The sequence below is a fragment of the Vulpes vulpes genome, chromosome 1 (assembly GCF_048418805.1).
Source record: "Vulpes vulpes isolate BD-2025 chromosome 1, VulVul3, whole genome shotgun sequence".
In the NCBI taxonomy this organism is placed as follows: domain Eukaryota; kingdom Metazoa; phylum Chordata; class Mammalia; order Carnivora; family Canidae; genus Vulpes; species Vulpes vulpes.
The window spans coordinates 143210899-143228243 of NC_132780.1; the positions used below are offsets into that span (position 1 = coordinate 143210899).

Sequence of the window (17345 nt, forward strand, 5' to 3'; positions counted from 1 at the left end):
AATATATAAAAGTCAAGTGTATTTCTATATATCATCAGAAAATTTATAACTGGTATCATACTGGTATCAACAAGCATGAAATATCTTGGCATAAGTCTAACAAAATTCATAAAGAATTTTGCACAGGAAATTATAGCATCGAGAAGATTAAGAAAGATCAAAATAGAAAGCTGTATCATGTTTATAAGTTGAAAGATTCAACATTGTAAAGACATCAATTATCCTCAAATTGGTCATTGCATCCAAGTGATTCCAGCAGAGATTTATTTATTTATTATGGAATTGTATAAGTTGACCCAAATTCATGTAAAAGTGCAAAGGGCCAAGAATATCTTTAAAAAGAGAAAACGATAGGACTTACTCTATCAGAAGTCAAGAACTGTCATAAAGTTGTGATGATTAAGTCAGCATGGTGTTGACACAAGGATTGACAAATAGATGAACGGAATTGCTGACCTTGGCTAAAATGAAGGATCCATACACATGTAGGTGTATCAGACATCTCTTGTGTCTCAAATCCACTCAGCTCACCCCTTACCTCCAATTTCATCCTGGCACAGACCAGACCACCTCCCCATGGATGCAACCTGACAATGCTTAGCCTCCTTCTTCCTTTCCCAGACATAAGGCATTGGGTGCCTCTGAAGTCATATTTGGCACTTGCACATGCAGTATCCAGAAGTTCGTGGAGTTAATACCTATGCAACCACCCTTAACGGGGGCAGGGTTTGGGGGCATGGAGGTGGGTTGGAAGCTAATGGATAAATGCTTTGCTTCCCTCTTGCATTCCTCAGGCAGACAGTTCTGAGATTTATAAGTCTTCTTTGAAGATGCTGCAGGATTGAGTGCCAATCAATCATGATGGTGGCCAATCCTCTGACTTATGCCTGTATAGGCTCTTCTCCATCTCTTTCACTCCCCGTTCTTCACTCTCATTTCTTGCAATCAATTCACGCAAAAGTTGCCTGTGTCTCAGACTCTGCTTTTGGGAAAGCCTAGCCTAACTAGTGGATTTAAAGAATATATCCAACAAAAATGTATACATATATATGCCAAAAGACATGTAAAAGAATACTGATAGCACTGGAAATGGACCCAAATATCCAAAATTCCAAAAATGAGAACACATAAATAAGACTGTGGTATATTCATATAGTGTCATTCCATCAAGCAATGAAAATAAAGCAGTGATACACACAAGAACATGGATGAATCTCATATAATCTTGAGTGAAAAAAAAACAAACCTAAAAGTATATCATATTAGCACATCCGGGTGGCTCAGTTGGCTAGGCATCTGCCTTTGGCTCTGACCATGATGGGAGAGTCTGGAGATGGAGCCCTGTGCCTCCCATTGGGCTCCCTGCTCAGCAGGGAATCTGCTTCTCCCTCCCTTCCCTCCCTCCCCCTTTCCGCTTGGACACACTCTCTCTTTCTCAAATAAATAAATCTTTAAAAAAAAGTATATCATTTGATCATTTAGATAACATTTAAAATAGGGGAAGCTATTCTATTGCATTCCAAGTCAGGATAGGATTGCCTTCAGCGGGAGGGAGGCAGGAACGAATGGGAAGAGAACTGAGCATCTTTCTGGAGTGCTGGTTATATTTTCTCTCTCTCCTCTAAAGTGACAGGTACATGGATTTATTCACTTTCTGATAATTGGCCGCATTTACGCTTTGTACACCTTTGAGTACGTTTTACTTCAATGAAATTAAAATAACTACCAGTATATTATTACAAAGCAATGAACAAGCAAGAACTTGGGAAAATTAGAAAATAGGACTTTTAACATGTAAAAAATTAAAAGGGCTCAGAAGATGAAGTATCTCGAGTGGTCTAACGGCCACAGAGTTGGAAAGTATTAAAGGAGACAAACAATCAACCAAGTCAGAGGTTTCAGCATTCAACTGACATGGATGCCAAAGAGGGTAAACAGAAATCGGACAAAAGGAAATTATAACTAAAATGAACTAGGAGAATTGGCTTTAATGAAAAAGAGATATGAACCTTTCAAATAAAAAGGCCTTTGAATGACAAGGGGAATATCTTAGCAACTGTAAAGTTTCAGAGAACTGAGGGTTTTAAAACAAATGTTATGGAGGTGGAAGGGGAGTGGGCATAAATTGGCATAAGACTTCTCAATAGCAATCCTGAAGGAAGAAATGGGATGCTATCAAGAGAGATATGAATCTATTTTCTTGTACAGCTTCTCACTTTTCCAGGAGCCTAATGTTTTTGTTTTGCATCCCCTGCCTGTCTGGACTGAATTGTGTCCCCTTAACATTCATTATGTTGAAGTCCTGTCCCCCAGGGTGCATCAGGATAACTGATCCTGGGCCGTGCTTCCAGCTGGCATTCATGAGTGCATGCATGTCATTTCACAGCTGTCAAGGGACCCTGTTAAGTCGGGAGTAGAAGGGTCCCTAAGATCCTTCCTGGCTCTAGGATTCTCTGGTCTGTCCCCCTTAGTCAATGAACAGCTGGAAAAACTTAACAACTCAAAAACCTAGTATCTTCACGAGACTTTCTAGAGATAATAGATTCTTGTAAGAAACTGAAGTTAATAGGATCCTAGTTTTACCTGAAGAGGTCAAAGAGCATTTTGAAAATAGTTTTAGATTTACATGCCAGGTGGCAAAGGGAGAAGAAATCTCAAAACATTCACTGAAGGTGACAAATCTTATCAATTAATAGATTGTACAAAACAGTTGATGTTGTTCAGCAAAAATGGCGGCGTGAGGTGGGGACTCCAACCTTCAGACCTTAAAAAATTTTCACCTACCATTAGCAAGATTAGCTAGCCTAAATTTTATTTCTATTTGCTAATTTGCATTCAGTGCATACAAAGTTTGACCATGCAGATATGCAGGTAAAACAACAAAAAAGCTATCAAGGTATGATGAATGACTAGATTTCCCAGCAAAGTTTAAAATTTTACTTTCCTTCAGGTAAACTCTCCTGCTGACATTTTACAGGAGAAGTTATGTGTAAATAAAAGAAACCATTCAATAATCCAATATTCAGATCAGAATTTTAATGATTTCATCAATGGTACAGCATTTACTTTCTTCTTACCACTAAGGCAATTCTAAAATGAACTTAATGCAACAATTTTTAAATGTACAGACAGCATGTGAACAGCTCCGCTTTTAAACAGACCAATTTCGTCTTTCAGTGATTATATTGGCATCTCAGTCATGCTGCTAAGTTCACAGCTACACAGCAAGCCAATGTGAATGGCTGCCGATTCTAAAATGTCTAATTCAGAGTTCAGACTTCTGGAGGAGTTTGCCATCTACCATCTAATTTCTCAGCTTTTTAATGTCAGTACACGTCCAGGGATCCCATTCTATTTGATTAAGAGGCTTTGTAATGAAATGAGAATTAAGTGCTAATCTTCTTTATTGCTATTACCATTTAAAAAATAATCCATTCACTTTATTTTAGGAATTCCTTAAGTTCAACTATATTTTTGAAGGTAAAAATAGCTTTGTTCTTTCTATCTGCTTTATCCTATCTTTCTAGAATACTTATACCGTTTTACCTACTCATTAGCCAGTGGATGCATTCATATACACAAAATCACAGTATCATCTGTGGTCCATCTCTCTATAAACTGGTTTTGTTTTGTTTCTTCAAAGAAAGCTTTTCTTTCCAGGATTTTCTCTTTTCCTTTAATAAATGACAGGTAAATCCTAGGTCTCCCCAACCTGACTACTTCAAAGATCTAAAGCACAGCTTTGGTGGTTGAAATAAAGGAGACCAAGCAGATGTGTTTGTGAACCTGATTTCACTGAGCAGCCAGTGAGTGGGTATCCAAATATTTCATGAAATGAGGCTAGGATCTCAGCTCCTCTTGTTTCAATCCTGTCCAGATCCTGGACATTTGTTCCCCCTGAGAACTATTTCCCTGGTTTCTGCCATCAAGCACCCTTTAGCACTGCTCTGGGGACAGTATGAACGTACCAGACATTGTCCCACCTAATTTTCTCTCCCCAGCTCTGCACAGCCCTTGCAGATTGAGTGGCCTGTGTTTTACCTAACACAGCTTGTTATCCCTTGCAACTCTGGATCTGCAAACACTCAAGTCTTAGGGATGCTTGTGCTCTTACTACATGTTACCAGAAAGAAAACCAACGTTGATGTACCTAATGTGATTTTTAATGTGATTAAAAGTGATTTAGTTTTCAAAGAAGCAAATAATTACAGAACAAGAACAAAAACTTATTGCTGGGATGGTCTCCAATCTCTTCTGTTCAGAGCAGGCCAGTGCTGGACTACGTCGGAAGGACACAGATATTTCGTTGTCTTCATTATTATAGGATCAGAATGACTCATCAGAAAATAGCAATAATGAATTTCATGACAGAAATGAAATATTTAGATGGAATGTATGTTTAGATGGAATCTGTCAGTATTGAATCTTTTTAAAAGACATGAGTTTTTGTTTTATTTTTCCTTAAAAAAAAAAAAAGAAGCACAGAAAGGAATGCCCAGATACATTTGCTTTTGGGAATGCATCTCTCACAATTCAATGGACAAGGGTTGTTGCATTTAATCTCCAACAGTTTTGACTTTCTTTTTGCACTCCTGGTTTAAGGAGAGATATTTCTACATTTTTCAGGAATTATTAGAAAATTCACCCAGTTCAAATAAGTAACAAGTATTCTTTTTCTCTGTGGGCAGAGAAAAATTGGTCTTTTTCAACCAAAGTAGAAGATATAATTGTCAATAAAATGCATTTCACATAAAGATACCCATTAGAAGAGTAATTTAAAGTGCAATATATATGATACTTTAGTGCAAAGTTGCTAAATATATATACATTATATGCGCCATATCCAAATAAAGCAGGATTTTATCTACCCCTAAGAGAGAATAACAGAATCATACTTCCCCACTTTAATCCTTTGTAGGTAAGTGTATTTGGTCCATGTGTATGCTTTTGGTGTGTGTGTGTGGCTGTGCCTGTATATAACTCCTTAAAGATCTGTGCAAATGTCTAAAACTGGTTTCCTAGAATTTGAAACCTTTAAACACTGAAATAAATACACAATCTCCAAAGTAGCATTAGGCTTGTAATAATGGTTGAGCTATTTCAGCCTGTATATCTGGTAAGGCAGGTATCTGACTGCGAATTAAATGTTTAATGAAGATTATAAAAAATACAATCACCAAAATGCTGCCGAGAGACACCCCTAGGAAATAAGCATATGACTCCTCATGCTCATCTTCTCCGGGCTTGACACTACTATGGAGGAGTGTAGGATTTGGTGTGTAAGGAGTTGGTCTTGGGGTTGCTGAAGTGAGCAGATCCTGGACATTCCTGAATGATCCATTGTGTGGCATGCCCGTGACATTGAGGAGGTGACAGAGAAGTGGGTACAGATCTGTGGAGTTCATGGCTTCTTTCGTGAAATTCTTTCTGAAGGCAGGACCGTGGGCTAAAAATATTGGATGCATTTCGGCTAACGCATTATCATAACCGTGGTTGCCTACTGGAAAGATAAAATGAATGAATAAGTTAGCCAACCAGATGGCATTAAGATGAAAATAACTGTTGGATCATCCAATTCTGAATTTAAATGCAAAGTTTAAATTTTTATTTATTTATTTATTTATGATAGTCACACACACATAGAGAGAGAGAGAGAGGCAGAGACACAGACAGAGGGAGAAGCAGGCTCCATGCACCGGGAGCCCGACGTGGGATTCGATCCTGGGTCTCCAGGATCGCACCCGGGGCCAAAGGCAGGCGCCAAACCGCTGCGCCACCCAGGGATCCCTAAATGCAAAGTTTAACAAAGTCATCTTTATAATTTTTTTTAAAGATTTTATTTATTTATGTATGATAGTCACACAGAGAGAGAGAGAGAGAGAGAGGCAGAGACACAGGCAGAGGGAGAAGCAGGCTCCATGCAGAGAACCCGATGCGGGACTTGATCCCGGGTCTCCAGGATTGTGCCCTGGGCCAAAGGCAGGCGCTAAACTGCTGCGCCACCCAGGGATCCCTAACAAAGTCATCTTTTAAAGAAAACAATCTTTTATGAGCAATATTTGTTGTTGTCAACATCACTATTCATTTTAGAAAGTGAAAAGGCGAATTGATCACAAATCTTTCTAACAGCAGAGGAGGAGGGGTAGAGAGTAGTGCTGAACCAAGTCAGGGGAAAATGAAAGTGGGTATTTTGGTTTTTTGTTTTTGTTTTTGTTTTTTTGGTGGCAGGTAAACTAATAATCAGCAAATATTTTAGGTACCTACTTTGTTACAATTATGTTCTTCCTTTTTTAAAAAAGATTTTTATTTATTCATTTATTCATGAGAGACACACAGAGAGAGTCAGAGACACAGGCAGAGGGAGGAGAAGCAGGCTCTCCGCGGGGAGCCTGATGCAAGACTCGATCCCAGGATCCCAGGATCATGATCTGAGCCAAAGGCAGATGTTCAACCACTGAGCCACCCAGGCATCCCATTATATTCTAATGATAAAGGGATAAAGGTGGTCTGTCAAAAAGACAATAAATTCATAATTACCAATAAAAGGGGAGACACAATTAGTAAAGACGAAAGATGCCATAAAAATCAAACTCCTAGCAACAGCTACAATCCACTATAGAAAGATAAAGGTCAGGACTTTTGGGTAAAATCTTACACTGGTGGTTCAGATCAAAATACAATTTAGCACTGTGTGCTAAAAATAAAGTAAAAGGTTTAGAAGTCTTCTGATTTATCAAGAGATATAATATTGAAGGATGAAAATTGTATAAAACTGCATTTTATTTTATTATTATTTTTTTAAGATTTTATTTACTTATTCATGAGAGAGAGAGAGAGAGAGAGAGAGAGGCAAAGGGAGAAGCAGGCTCCATGCAGGGGCCCAATGTGGGATTTGATCCCAGACTCTGGAATCATGCCCTGAGTCAAAGGCAGACGCTCAACTGCTTAGCCACCCAGGCATCCCTATTTTATTATTTTTTAAGTAGGCTCTGTGTCCAGTTGGAGCCCAGTGTAGGACTCTAACAAATGAACCTGAGATCAAGATCTGAGTTCAAGAGTCAGTCACTTAACTGACTGTACCACCCAGGCACCCTACAGGGAACATATTTTGAGAACCACTGCTTTTGGACATTAGGACTTCATTCTTTTTTGAAAGTCAGATTGAGAAGGAATATACTGGCCAATACTTAACTATTTGTTGAAGAAATAATTATTTCACATATTTATTTGTTGAATAAATAATTATGTGGAATATAACATAAATAGGAGCATTATTAAGGTTTTCTATCAAAAACAGGTGTGACCAATCTCTTGTGTAATTGTGGTTCACCAGACCAAAATTTCAAGAGATCCTCTTAGATTTACATTAACTGTAAAGTACAAATCTCCTCAGAGACAGCAGTCCTTTTTTGAGCAACCCCTCTAACATAAGAGCTATCCGGACGATACAAGAGAATCTGAACATATAAAGGCAGCAATTATTCTCATGGCCAAAGAAATTATCTTTGAAAGAAATTACTTTTAAAGGCTTTCATAAAACAACTCCCCTGGTGTGAGTAAATATTGGCTGACAGATCATTATCTGTATGTAAAACTGGTTTTAAGAACCAGAAACCATGCTGGTATACATCTTCCACTATGACTCCTGTATGTACTACAAATGCCATGGTCAGGCAATTGGTTTTCTTTTGGTCAATAAATATGATAGGAACCCAATTCTACCTGAAGGGACATTTCTGCACATCTCTTACATAGATCAAGGGTCAAGGACGAAAAAAGCATTCCTAAGTAGTGTTGGTACAATGTGGTTCCTTCACTATCCAAGTAACAGAGGAGAAACAACTTCCAGCTGAACTGATCAGTAAGTAGTCATATCAATATCTATGTCAACCAGGAAAGCAGAATCCATGTAAGGTGGTCCAACAGAGGGAATTTCATATGGGGACTAGTTATAAAAGTGCTAAGGGATGAGAAGCACCATGGGATGGCAAGGTTACCCAGTGATTAGGAACAATGGGAACCTCGTATGGCCCCTTGGCCCCCTACAGCTGGATGGACAGAAGGGAAGAGGTGGTGTTACCAGAGCCCCAAAACCAGGGCTTCCCAGTAGGAGCTGAGACTGTAGAGAGAGAATGTCCAGAGGGAGCTGGGATCGCAGAGGAAATGAAGTCACCATTAAAGACACAGCCTAAGATAGAGAATGAGTGCGACAAATCTCCTGGCTTCTTCCAAACTCCTGCAAGTCTCTTCTATTGGCCAAACCTAACTAGAAACCAGCCCACAAAGGAGCCTAGGAAATATAGTCTGTGGAAGTCAGTCCATGGGAATGCAGAGCAGAACAGGGAATGGGTGGGGAGTTGAAGAGCAAGTATACACATGACGAGCCCGTTAAAGATGAGGAAAACCCTGTGGATGGCTTTTCCATTTGACTAACTTGTTAGAAGCTACATAAGAGGTAATTATACGTTTAAGGATAGAAAGCTCCTTATTTTTTTTAAAGATTTTATTTATTTATTTATTCGAGAGAGAGAGAGAGAGAGAGAGAGGCAGAGACACAGGCAGAGGGAGAAGAGGCTCCATGCAGGGAGCCTGATGTGGGACTCGATCCCGGGTCTCCAGGATCACGTCCCGGGCTGAAGGCAGGCGCTTAACCGCTGAGCCACCCAGGGATCCCAGAAAGCTCCTTATGTTGCATGTCTGAATTTCAAATGGGATTTCCATTATATTTACAATGAATCTGGCGGCAATATCTCCAAAATTATGTCACTAGGCATTAAAAAAATACATTTTGATATATGATCATCCAAGCCATGTGTAGTTCTCTTTGGAAATATTTCCAAGGTATAAAACAAAGTCGGCCTATATTTGGTAGAGCCAGAAGGGCAGAAGAACCTAGAAAGCTAGCAATTTTAAATAAAAATAGAGATTAAGTTAATATGAAATCAGAACATAAAACAGATGCAGAAAATCATTCAATTTATAAATTTCCAATTATGTTTTTCTCAGGAGCATGATGGCTGTTAATTAGCAGTATATGTATACTTTGCATATCTTTGGTCTGATAACTTCCAGAAAGATAAATGTTTAGGGGCTTACCTCTTTTTAAAGTCCCAAGGATCCTTGATTTGCTATTAATGTGGGTCACCAGTTAGTTATTTGATTAGTCACTACACTGCTGTATTACCCACAGCCTCTACTCTAACAAACAATGACACAGAATGGGAAGAAACAGTGTAACGTACTCACACAGAAAATTATCTGTCTTATTCTGTAAAATATACCACCCTTCGTCAGCCACTGCTAGGATGGGTTGAATTCGATGGTTGTACTTGTAATGCCATCTTTCTGGAATCTCTTCTTTTTTGTAAACAGTAAGATTAGGATGAGCACGAGCTAGTGCTTCATAGACTTCATCAAATTTACCTAAAAGAGGGGCGATACGGAGATATGCTCAGAACAAGGCACTCACTGTTGACAATCAAAAAACCATCCTGGCAAAAGAGGCCAATGAATATTTCTTCCTTCCTGACACCCCACTGAAGTAAGGCACCAGGGGGCAAGCATAGGGAAATATAGCCAGATACTTGAAAACTTACCCCGCGCCCCCCAGGAAAGAATCTTGAGGGGGAAACAGAAATGATTAATCCTCTGCTGCAAGTAAATTCACTTTACAGAATTGAGCGGACATTATATGGAACTAGAAATCTCTATTCTAAAGACTTAACTACATACACTTCAACACACACACACACACACACACACACACGCACGCACACACCCCAATTGGTGGCACTAAGTAAAATGCCTCCCCAAAGGAAAACAAAGAGCTAAGTTCTGACAGTTGTGAGTGCAGAGAGACAATCTCTGGAGGGTGACGCAGCCCTTGAGAGAGGACATCCTGGTGATGGAACGCAGCTTGTAAAACGGAAAGTTTTTCTAAAGCCCTGGAGGTGTGGCAAAAGTACTCCCTGTAATTTCAAATGCAGTGAACCTGGGCACTGTCTTTAATCCTTTTCTTGTTTTTCAAATCCATTTGTTGGGGCTTCCTCCCTGCCTCCCAACCCCCAACACGGGACATATTCCAATTTTATAAGGAAAAATTAATGTGGTTTTCTCAAACAACAAAAAACTTGTTATTTTATACTGAATTTGTTCAAAAGTTTGTGTTCAGGTGCACACTGTTTCATATGATCTTCTTAATTCCCTTGTGAGGGATATAAGGTTCTTTTGTGAGGTATTCAGCTTTTCAAAATCTGTTCTCTCATTTGATATCCAAATTAACAGTAAACACTGATAAAATAGAAGTCAGAAGTCTGAGTATTGCTCTGTGCTTCCTTTGTGATCTGGGGAGGTTAAACCTGAGCTTGCTCACCTGTCTTTAAAACAGAAGTAACACTTAGGTGACCAGGTTGTTATGAGGCTTTGAGGAAAGGTTTGTAAGAAGTTCAACATATTATTACTTCCTCTATTTATAGACAAGAAAAATAAATCTTCAGATTGATCAATGCTTTCTCCTTCCTATACTGCTTCCCTAGTAAGCAGGTCCTACAAAAGGAACCACAGAAGGCTAAATTTCAGGATTCCATAAAATCACTGGAATCGCATGCAAATTCTGTATTTTTCTTTCCATCTCAATTTTTCTAGAAAGGAGGCTGTAGCTTTCATCATATTTGGTGGTTCCAAAATGGTTAAATCCATCTGCCATAGATATAAAAAGAGCATCAATTTCAATATTCTTGGGAAAAGTGAAAAATTATATGCTGAGAAATAAGATTTTCTCTTTTCAAAGTCTAAGGATTAAACCCTAGAATATTACCATGACACAGGCAAGCATACTCTGAAGACACAGAAGCAAAAACTCCCACTGAATTGTGTTGGGCACACCCAGCCCCAGCCCCAAACCAACACTCAGTTCAGACTTACCTTCTTTTGGCAAGATGGCTGCTACTGGAGATTGGTCAATCAGGATATAGTGGTCTTTATCCACATACTGATCAAGTTCTATTATCCTTTCCTCAGAACACTGGGTCATTCCATGATCACTTGTGATGATTAGGTTCAGGATGTTCCACAGCTTTTCCTTTTTCAGCATTTGTATGAGATATCCCAACTTGTTGTCAATATCCGAAATTACAGGCCCCATGAGTGGACTCTCAGGTCCCAAATGGTGGCCCATATCATCAGGATCTTCCCAGTAAAGAAGACCGAGATTTATGGGCTCTTTGGACGTAAACCATTCAATAATCTTGGCAACTCTATCTTCAAATGAAACAGACTCATTGTAAGGCATATAGTGCGTAGGAAAGCTATTATGTATTTTTACATCTGCTCCAGGCCACATGGCTGCACCACTAGAATGTCCTGCCCTCTGATTTGTGATCCATATTGGCGTTGCTTCTTCCCAAAACTCAGAATCATAAATAGTCATGTTATCCAAGGAGAAAGATTTATTCAAAATAGGGTCAAACATGTCATTTGCAACAATCCCATGATTCTCTGCAAAGAGGCCAGTTACCAAAGTATAATGGTTAGGGTAGGTCTTTGTAATAAAAATATTAGTAACTTGCTTCACATGAACACCATACTTCATAACATAATGAAAATGGGGTGTTGGAACTCTGTATAAATAATCCCAACGGAATCCATCAAATGAAACCAGTAGAACCTTTTGCTGGTCTGGTTGGAGAGAAAATGTAATCGAGAGTATTAATGCAGCAAGTATGAAGGATACCCAGAGGAGTTTTGAAGTCATTTTCAAAGTATTTGATCAGCTCAGTGTAAGATAATCTGTATAAAAAACATGTAGAAATTATTGACAATTTTGTGTGCATCTTACACAAAACTGACAGTGATTGTACAGTAATCCCAGTTATATCATAAATCATAGCCTGGAAGAATTATGTTGCTCCATCTTAAACAAGAGACCCGGGGCTACTTGCATAATAAAGCTAAACAGTTTTGTTGCATTTTAGAAACTGTTACTCTCCAAGAATTTATCAAAACATTTCTCAAAGTAATTAAGCCCTCAAATATCACTTTAAAATATGATATAATTTACTTTTAAGAAAAACAAAAACTTTTCAAAAACTTTTGCAGGAAACTCAGACTTCTGACTTCTCTCAATAAAGGTGATATAGTCAAGTTAGTATCTATGAATGTTTTGTCATTATGATTAGACCAACTACAGGAATCTAGAAACAAGGAATACCATTAGCTAATCCAATAATAATGCTTTAAAAAAACCCATATACACCTCTATTTTTCTTTTTTTTTTAAGATTTTATTTATTTATTTATTCATGAGAGACACACACAGAGAGAGAGAGAGAGAGAGAGAGAGAGAGGGACAGGCAGAGGGAGAAGTAGGCTCCATGCAGTGAGCCTGATGTGGGACTTGATCCCAGGTCTCCAGGATCACGCCTTGGGCCAAAGGCAGGTGCTCAACCGCTGAGCCACCCAGGGATCCCCATACACCTCTATTTTTCAAAGCCAAGGCTTTACTTGGTTCATCACAGTTAGGGATGTTATTCAAGAAAAGAGAAAACAGATGAACTTCGTTTTCTGAAGTGACATAAAATTTGACACTCAAATATAAATGTGAAATGTAATCTACATTCACTTATTTCATAATTCAAGCATAGCCTTCCTAAACTAAGACAAGTTTCTGTATAAACAGCAACATAATCCTGAAATTTGGTGTTGGCTTTCTGAAAAAATATAATTTGTCCATATTTAATCTTAGTGATATGTGTGGGAAAAGCACCTGCCAGGATTAAACACTTCCTTTGGATCAAGGCTGTTGGTTGGTTGGTTGGTTGGTTTTTTTAAACCTGCACATACTTTTAAAAAGCTTTTATTCTATTCAAGAAAGCTAACAAAAGGCAATATGGATAAACAACATATATGTAAATTTTGTGAGCTCTCATTGGGCTTGCAAATCAAGCAAGGATTTTTGGTTCTCTCCTTTTCTTGTCCATTCTTGCATGCAGGTATTTATAAGCCCACCAAAACTTGGATCTAGCCACACTTCTGTGCCAAGAAATCTCCTGAATTCAGCTTTTGACACCTTGCTAATTTGAATATGCTGAAGATATATTTCAAACCTCAAAACCAGACACTTGCTCTATTATAGGTACAGGTAAGTAAAAACTGCTTGGCGTGCTTGCTTGGCGTTCAGATGCAGTAATTTTTAACTATGATTTCACCTAGAACGTTACTTAAACTGAAATTGGGTTAGGTACTGGCCTCCAGAGAATGGTTCAAAAATCAAATTCAAAAACTATTTCTCGGGGATCCCTGGGTGGCTCAGCGGTTAAGCGCCTGCCTTCGGCCCAGGGCGCGATCCTGGAGCCCCGGGATCGAGTCCCGCGTCGGGCTCCCTGCATGGAGCCTGCTTCTCCCTCTGCCTGGGTCTCTGCCTCTGTCTCTCTCTCTCTCTGTGTCTCATGAATAAATAAAGTCTTTAAAAAAAAAAAAAAACTATTTCTCAAGCGGCAATAACGTTTCCAATCCTGGAAGGAACATTTAAAAATCAGCTCCGATAAAGATCTCCAGCTATACTTACTAACATCTGGCTGAGGATGCTGTTTCCCCTTTACCCCCCTCTCCTTCACCTTCCTAACACAAGGAAAGCTGCTATGAAACGACTATCATTTAAGGCTAAAAATAAATAAAAAATGCAACTACATGAAACACCTGATTGGCCTCTAAGTAGATCAATTTAGCAACTGCGGTAAGTTAGGAAGGAACTGCTTTCCCGGACAAAAGACAAGAAACGACGGCTAGGTGTGCTGTCTGCAGCTGTGGAAGGTTTGGTTAAGAAGAATCAGCATTAAAGGAGAAGAAGAGGAAGCACCAGCACTATCACACCGATGACAGGAAGCAACCAGCCGCGAGGTGGGGGTGGGGACGGAGGCAGGATCCGCTCCGGGCGTTCCCAGGCACAAAACGCCGCACGCGCGGAGGAGCCCCCGGCCCTGCCCCTGCGCGCAGACCCGCGCTGCCCGCCAGCGCCCCCGCCCCCGCCCCCGCCCCCGGCCTCCGCTCGGCCGCCTCGGGAACCGGGGGCGCCACGGAGCTGTCGGGCGTCCCGAGGCCCCCGTCCCAGCCGCCATCCCCGCCCGGCCCGGGGGAGGGTCCGCAGGTCGCAGACCTCCCGCCCGCCGCTGCCCCAGGTGCCCGCGCCCCGTGGCGGCGCGCGTGTGCCAAGGTCCGATGGGTCCCCGGGGGCAAGCACCCCCCCCCCCCCCCGCCGGCTCTTACCCCCGCAGCGATCCGGACGGCCCGCAGGGGCTTCGGACCACAGGCCGGAGAGTCGGGAGGGGGCACCGCGGGGAGGCGGCGGAGGCGCGGCGGCTCACCTGCACGCAGCCGGGCGCCGTGCACCTGCCCGGCACCGCCCCCGGCCGCAGGGCCCGCCTCTTGCCGCCTATTGGCCGGGCCGGGCCTGCCGGACCGGAGCCCGGCTCGAGGAGTCGCCGCAGCGCCTGCTAATCAGGGGCCGGGGGTGGAGGGGGGTGGAGGGGGGTGGAGGGGCCCGTCGGCGGGAGCAGAGGGTCGCGGCGGCCCCGGGGCGCGGAGGCCGGGTCGGGGCGCGGAGGTCCCCGCTCTGTGGGCTCGCACGCCCCCCTGCCGTGTGGCCTGTCCTTGCCAGGCGGTTGCGTTGCAGTCGGTGATGTAGAGCCCCGTGGTTTGGCAACACTCCCCTGTTTTGAGTCAAAGTATTTTTATTTTCTTATCTGATTTCTCAAGGTTTTGTTTTTGTTATTCTGTTGTGGGTTTTCTGTTTTGTTTTGTTTTTTGGGGGGTTTTTTGGATCAAACATCGGTGACTCCATACCCTGGGCTTTGCTCTGAGGGACGCTTGAGCGCCCCCCCCCCAGAAAGTCGATGGGACAATGACATTTTAACTCTTTTATTGGTTGGCGTGACCTGCTTTATCTCAGAAAAACCTGATTTGGAAGGGTTCCGCAGCACAAGCCCCCGTTGTTGCAGCATGAGGTCTCTGTGGCACCTGAAACTGCTCCAAGTCAACCAAGCCAGGTTCAGCGTTAGGTTACTTTGCACAGGGGCAGAGGCTGGCCAGCTACTCTGATGGTTCCACCTAGACTACAGACTCTGCTTCCAGTCGCTTCCACATGTGCAATCCGGCCACCAACATCAGGTCTCATTTCTCTCTCAGGAGGGCATGTGCCTGGTTTGTCAATTTGATCGCAACTACATTTACCATAGATTGTAACAATGACCTTGAGCTCCTCTGGAGAGATTTGTCCATCTACAGCTTCCCCTGGCCTAATTTTGACCACCCTCAATGGAAAACAATATGTGCTTGGTTTAGTTCACAATTTAAGTGTCAACGTTTGATTAGCCCATAAAACAAAGCAAAACCAGTGGCTTTGACTCCTCTCTGGAGCTCCTGTTCCCTAGCTCCCTGTCTAGTGTACTGGAACTGTAATTTGAATAGACATTCTTGCTGATATTTAAGCAAGGCAAACATTTTGGTCATCATTTTTTTCCCTCTCTCTCAAGTTCTTGTGGAGGGACAGACCCTACCCCAATCTCTCCCTTCTGATTGCATTGTACCACCCCAAAGGGCATCTGGGCACTCTTCCATGACCTTTTATTTGAGTTTATGGTTTCCCACACTGTGGGGTAGGGATGAGAGAGGCTGGTTTCTGTGTTTAGCCAGACCCAGTGATAGTAAAGTTGTACAGTTTGTTCTAAGTTCCTTAAGCTCTGTCCTTTGAAATTGCCAAAGCCTGGAACGGGGTAGTCCAATATTATAAGTCCTTGTCCCCCCCAAATAGGCCAACCCTGTGTTCTCCCAGACACTCAAAGAACAGTGCATGCTGACTAGCAAGCAGGTGGAGTGAAAACAAGACTTATGCGGGTCACTGAGCAATTTTGGACTCTGTTCAGGTGATGACCCCGGGCCTTACTCTGCAAACATTTTTATAGAATGCATGATTGTGTTTACCGGCTACCCCAGTGAAGTAGGTACGGTACAGCAGTGAACCACAGCACACAGTGTGGAAAATGACTCGGGAGGGGCTCGGCGAGTGCTAGAGACTCTTCCCAGGTCTCCATATAATGACATGTAGGGTTTGACTGATAAGCTTGTTGTATATCTCATGTCACTAATGGAGAAAAAAATCAGGCTCTAATAGTACAGATAAAGGAATGATTGTAAAAACATGGAATTCCTGCTTAAACATCTGTACCAGGTCTTGTGCCCTATTGCCTCAACTTCTGTCCTGTTACACAAACTACTCAGCAAATCAAGGTAGCATAAGCCACAGCCTGTTATTGACTGATTATTCCTTTATTTTATGTAATTGAATCAATATAATCATTATTGTGCTAGTAATATATTTCTGAGTAATGGGAGTACCAGAAAAAGCAACCTCTTTCATGAGGTTTGGAGTGGGGATGGGGTCTCTCTGCCTACCTAAGGAAGTCTGATAGGGGTTTGAGGGCTGGATTCTTTTCTCTGTCTTTTTTTTTTTTTTTTTTACAGATTTTATTTATTTATTCATGATAGACACACACAGAGAGAGGCAGAGACACAGGCAGAGGGAGAAGCAGGCTCCATGCAGGCAGCCTGATGCAGGACTTAATCCCAGGACCCCAGAATCACACCCTGAGCCAAAGGCAGATGCTCAACTGTTGAGCCACCCAGGCGTCCTGAGGGATGGATTATTTTCTTCCTCAGGAGCTAGAAGAGGCTTGTGCTAAAACTGAAATATGATGTGTACTTTATGAAATAGCCAAGACCGGCTCTGCCAGTTTTGTTTTCAAAACTAGTCTCTATCCCTTGGCAGGGGAAGTGAATAAGTTATTTTACAATTATTAAAAAAAAAAAAAACCTGTAAGGTTGCAAATAATTATACCACAAACTACCAAACTGAAGGAAAATCTATCTCATGATCATGTTATAGAATATGTTATAGAACATGTTATAGTTCATGTTATAGAACAGTCTGCAAAATGTGGGTCTCACATTTTCAATAGTCATAGATTGGGAACCACTGGGACTCTGGTTCCAGATTGACCTTGATTCTTGATAAAAAAAAAAAAAAAAAAAAGAAAGAAAGAAAGAAAAAAAAAGTAGGTCTTCACTAATTTGGACTTACTAACTGAAGTTCGCCTGATGAGTGAAAAGTTGAATTATAGATTATTCAAGACTAAGTCCAAGACTTAGTCCAAGTCCAAGCTATTAGTAATTTAGGCTGCTAATGATATATTTGTACTTTTTTTCACACAAGTATTATATTTTTATCCTCAGAAAGCTTTATGTAAGCTAAATATAACCTTATAAAGTTCTTTGCATTCTTGTATTTTGTAAATT

General features: G+C 41.3%; 1 protein-coding gene across 2 annotated transcripts; it reads right to left on the reverse strand.

The window, feature by feature from the left end:
- Positions 1-3016: 3016 nt before the first annotated feature.
- On the reverse strand, positions 3017-14429 carry ENPP5 (ectonucleotide pyrophosphatase/phosphodiesterase family member 5). Of its 2 annotated transcripts, none has more exons than XM_072733318.1 (4): positions 14262-14429; positions 10924-11787; positions 9247-9423; positions 3017-5500 (listed from the first exon to the last, which is right to left on the reverse strand). In XM_072733318.1, exons 2-4 carry the CDS (start codon positions 11750-11752, stop codon positions 5073-5075), a joined length of 1434 nt encoding a protein of 477 aa, XP_072589419.1. In that variant the 5' UTR covers positions 11753-11787; positions 14262-14429; the 3' UTR covers positions 3017-5072. The 2 variants fall into 2 exon arrangements, with proteins under 2 accessions (XP_072589419.1, XP_072589422.1); XM_072733321.1 differs by having other exon boundaries at positions 10924-11676; positions 14262-14422.
- Between the last annotated feature and the right edge of the window lie 2916 nt (positions 14430-17345).

What these genes read in the sequence shown, in the direction of transcription:
- ENPP5 (XM_072733318.1), bottom strand. Translation starts at nt 11,752, where the DNA reads ATGACTTCAAAACTCCTCTGGGTATCCTTCATACTTGCTGCATTAATA. An exon ending in AGCCATCTTGCCAAAAGAAG is followed by an intron (nt 9,424 to 10,923) that starts GTAAGTCTGAAC and finishes CCCCTCTTTTAG; the next exon opens with GTAAATTTGATGAAGTCTAT. An exon ending in TAAGACAGATAATTTTCTGT is followed by an intron (nt 5,501 to 9,246) that starts GTGAGTACGTTA and finishes TTATCTTTCCAG; the next exon opens with TAGGCAACCACGGTTATGAT.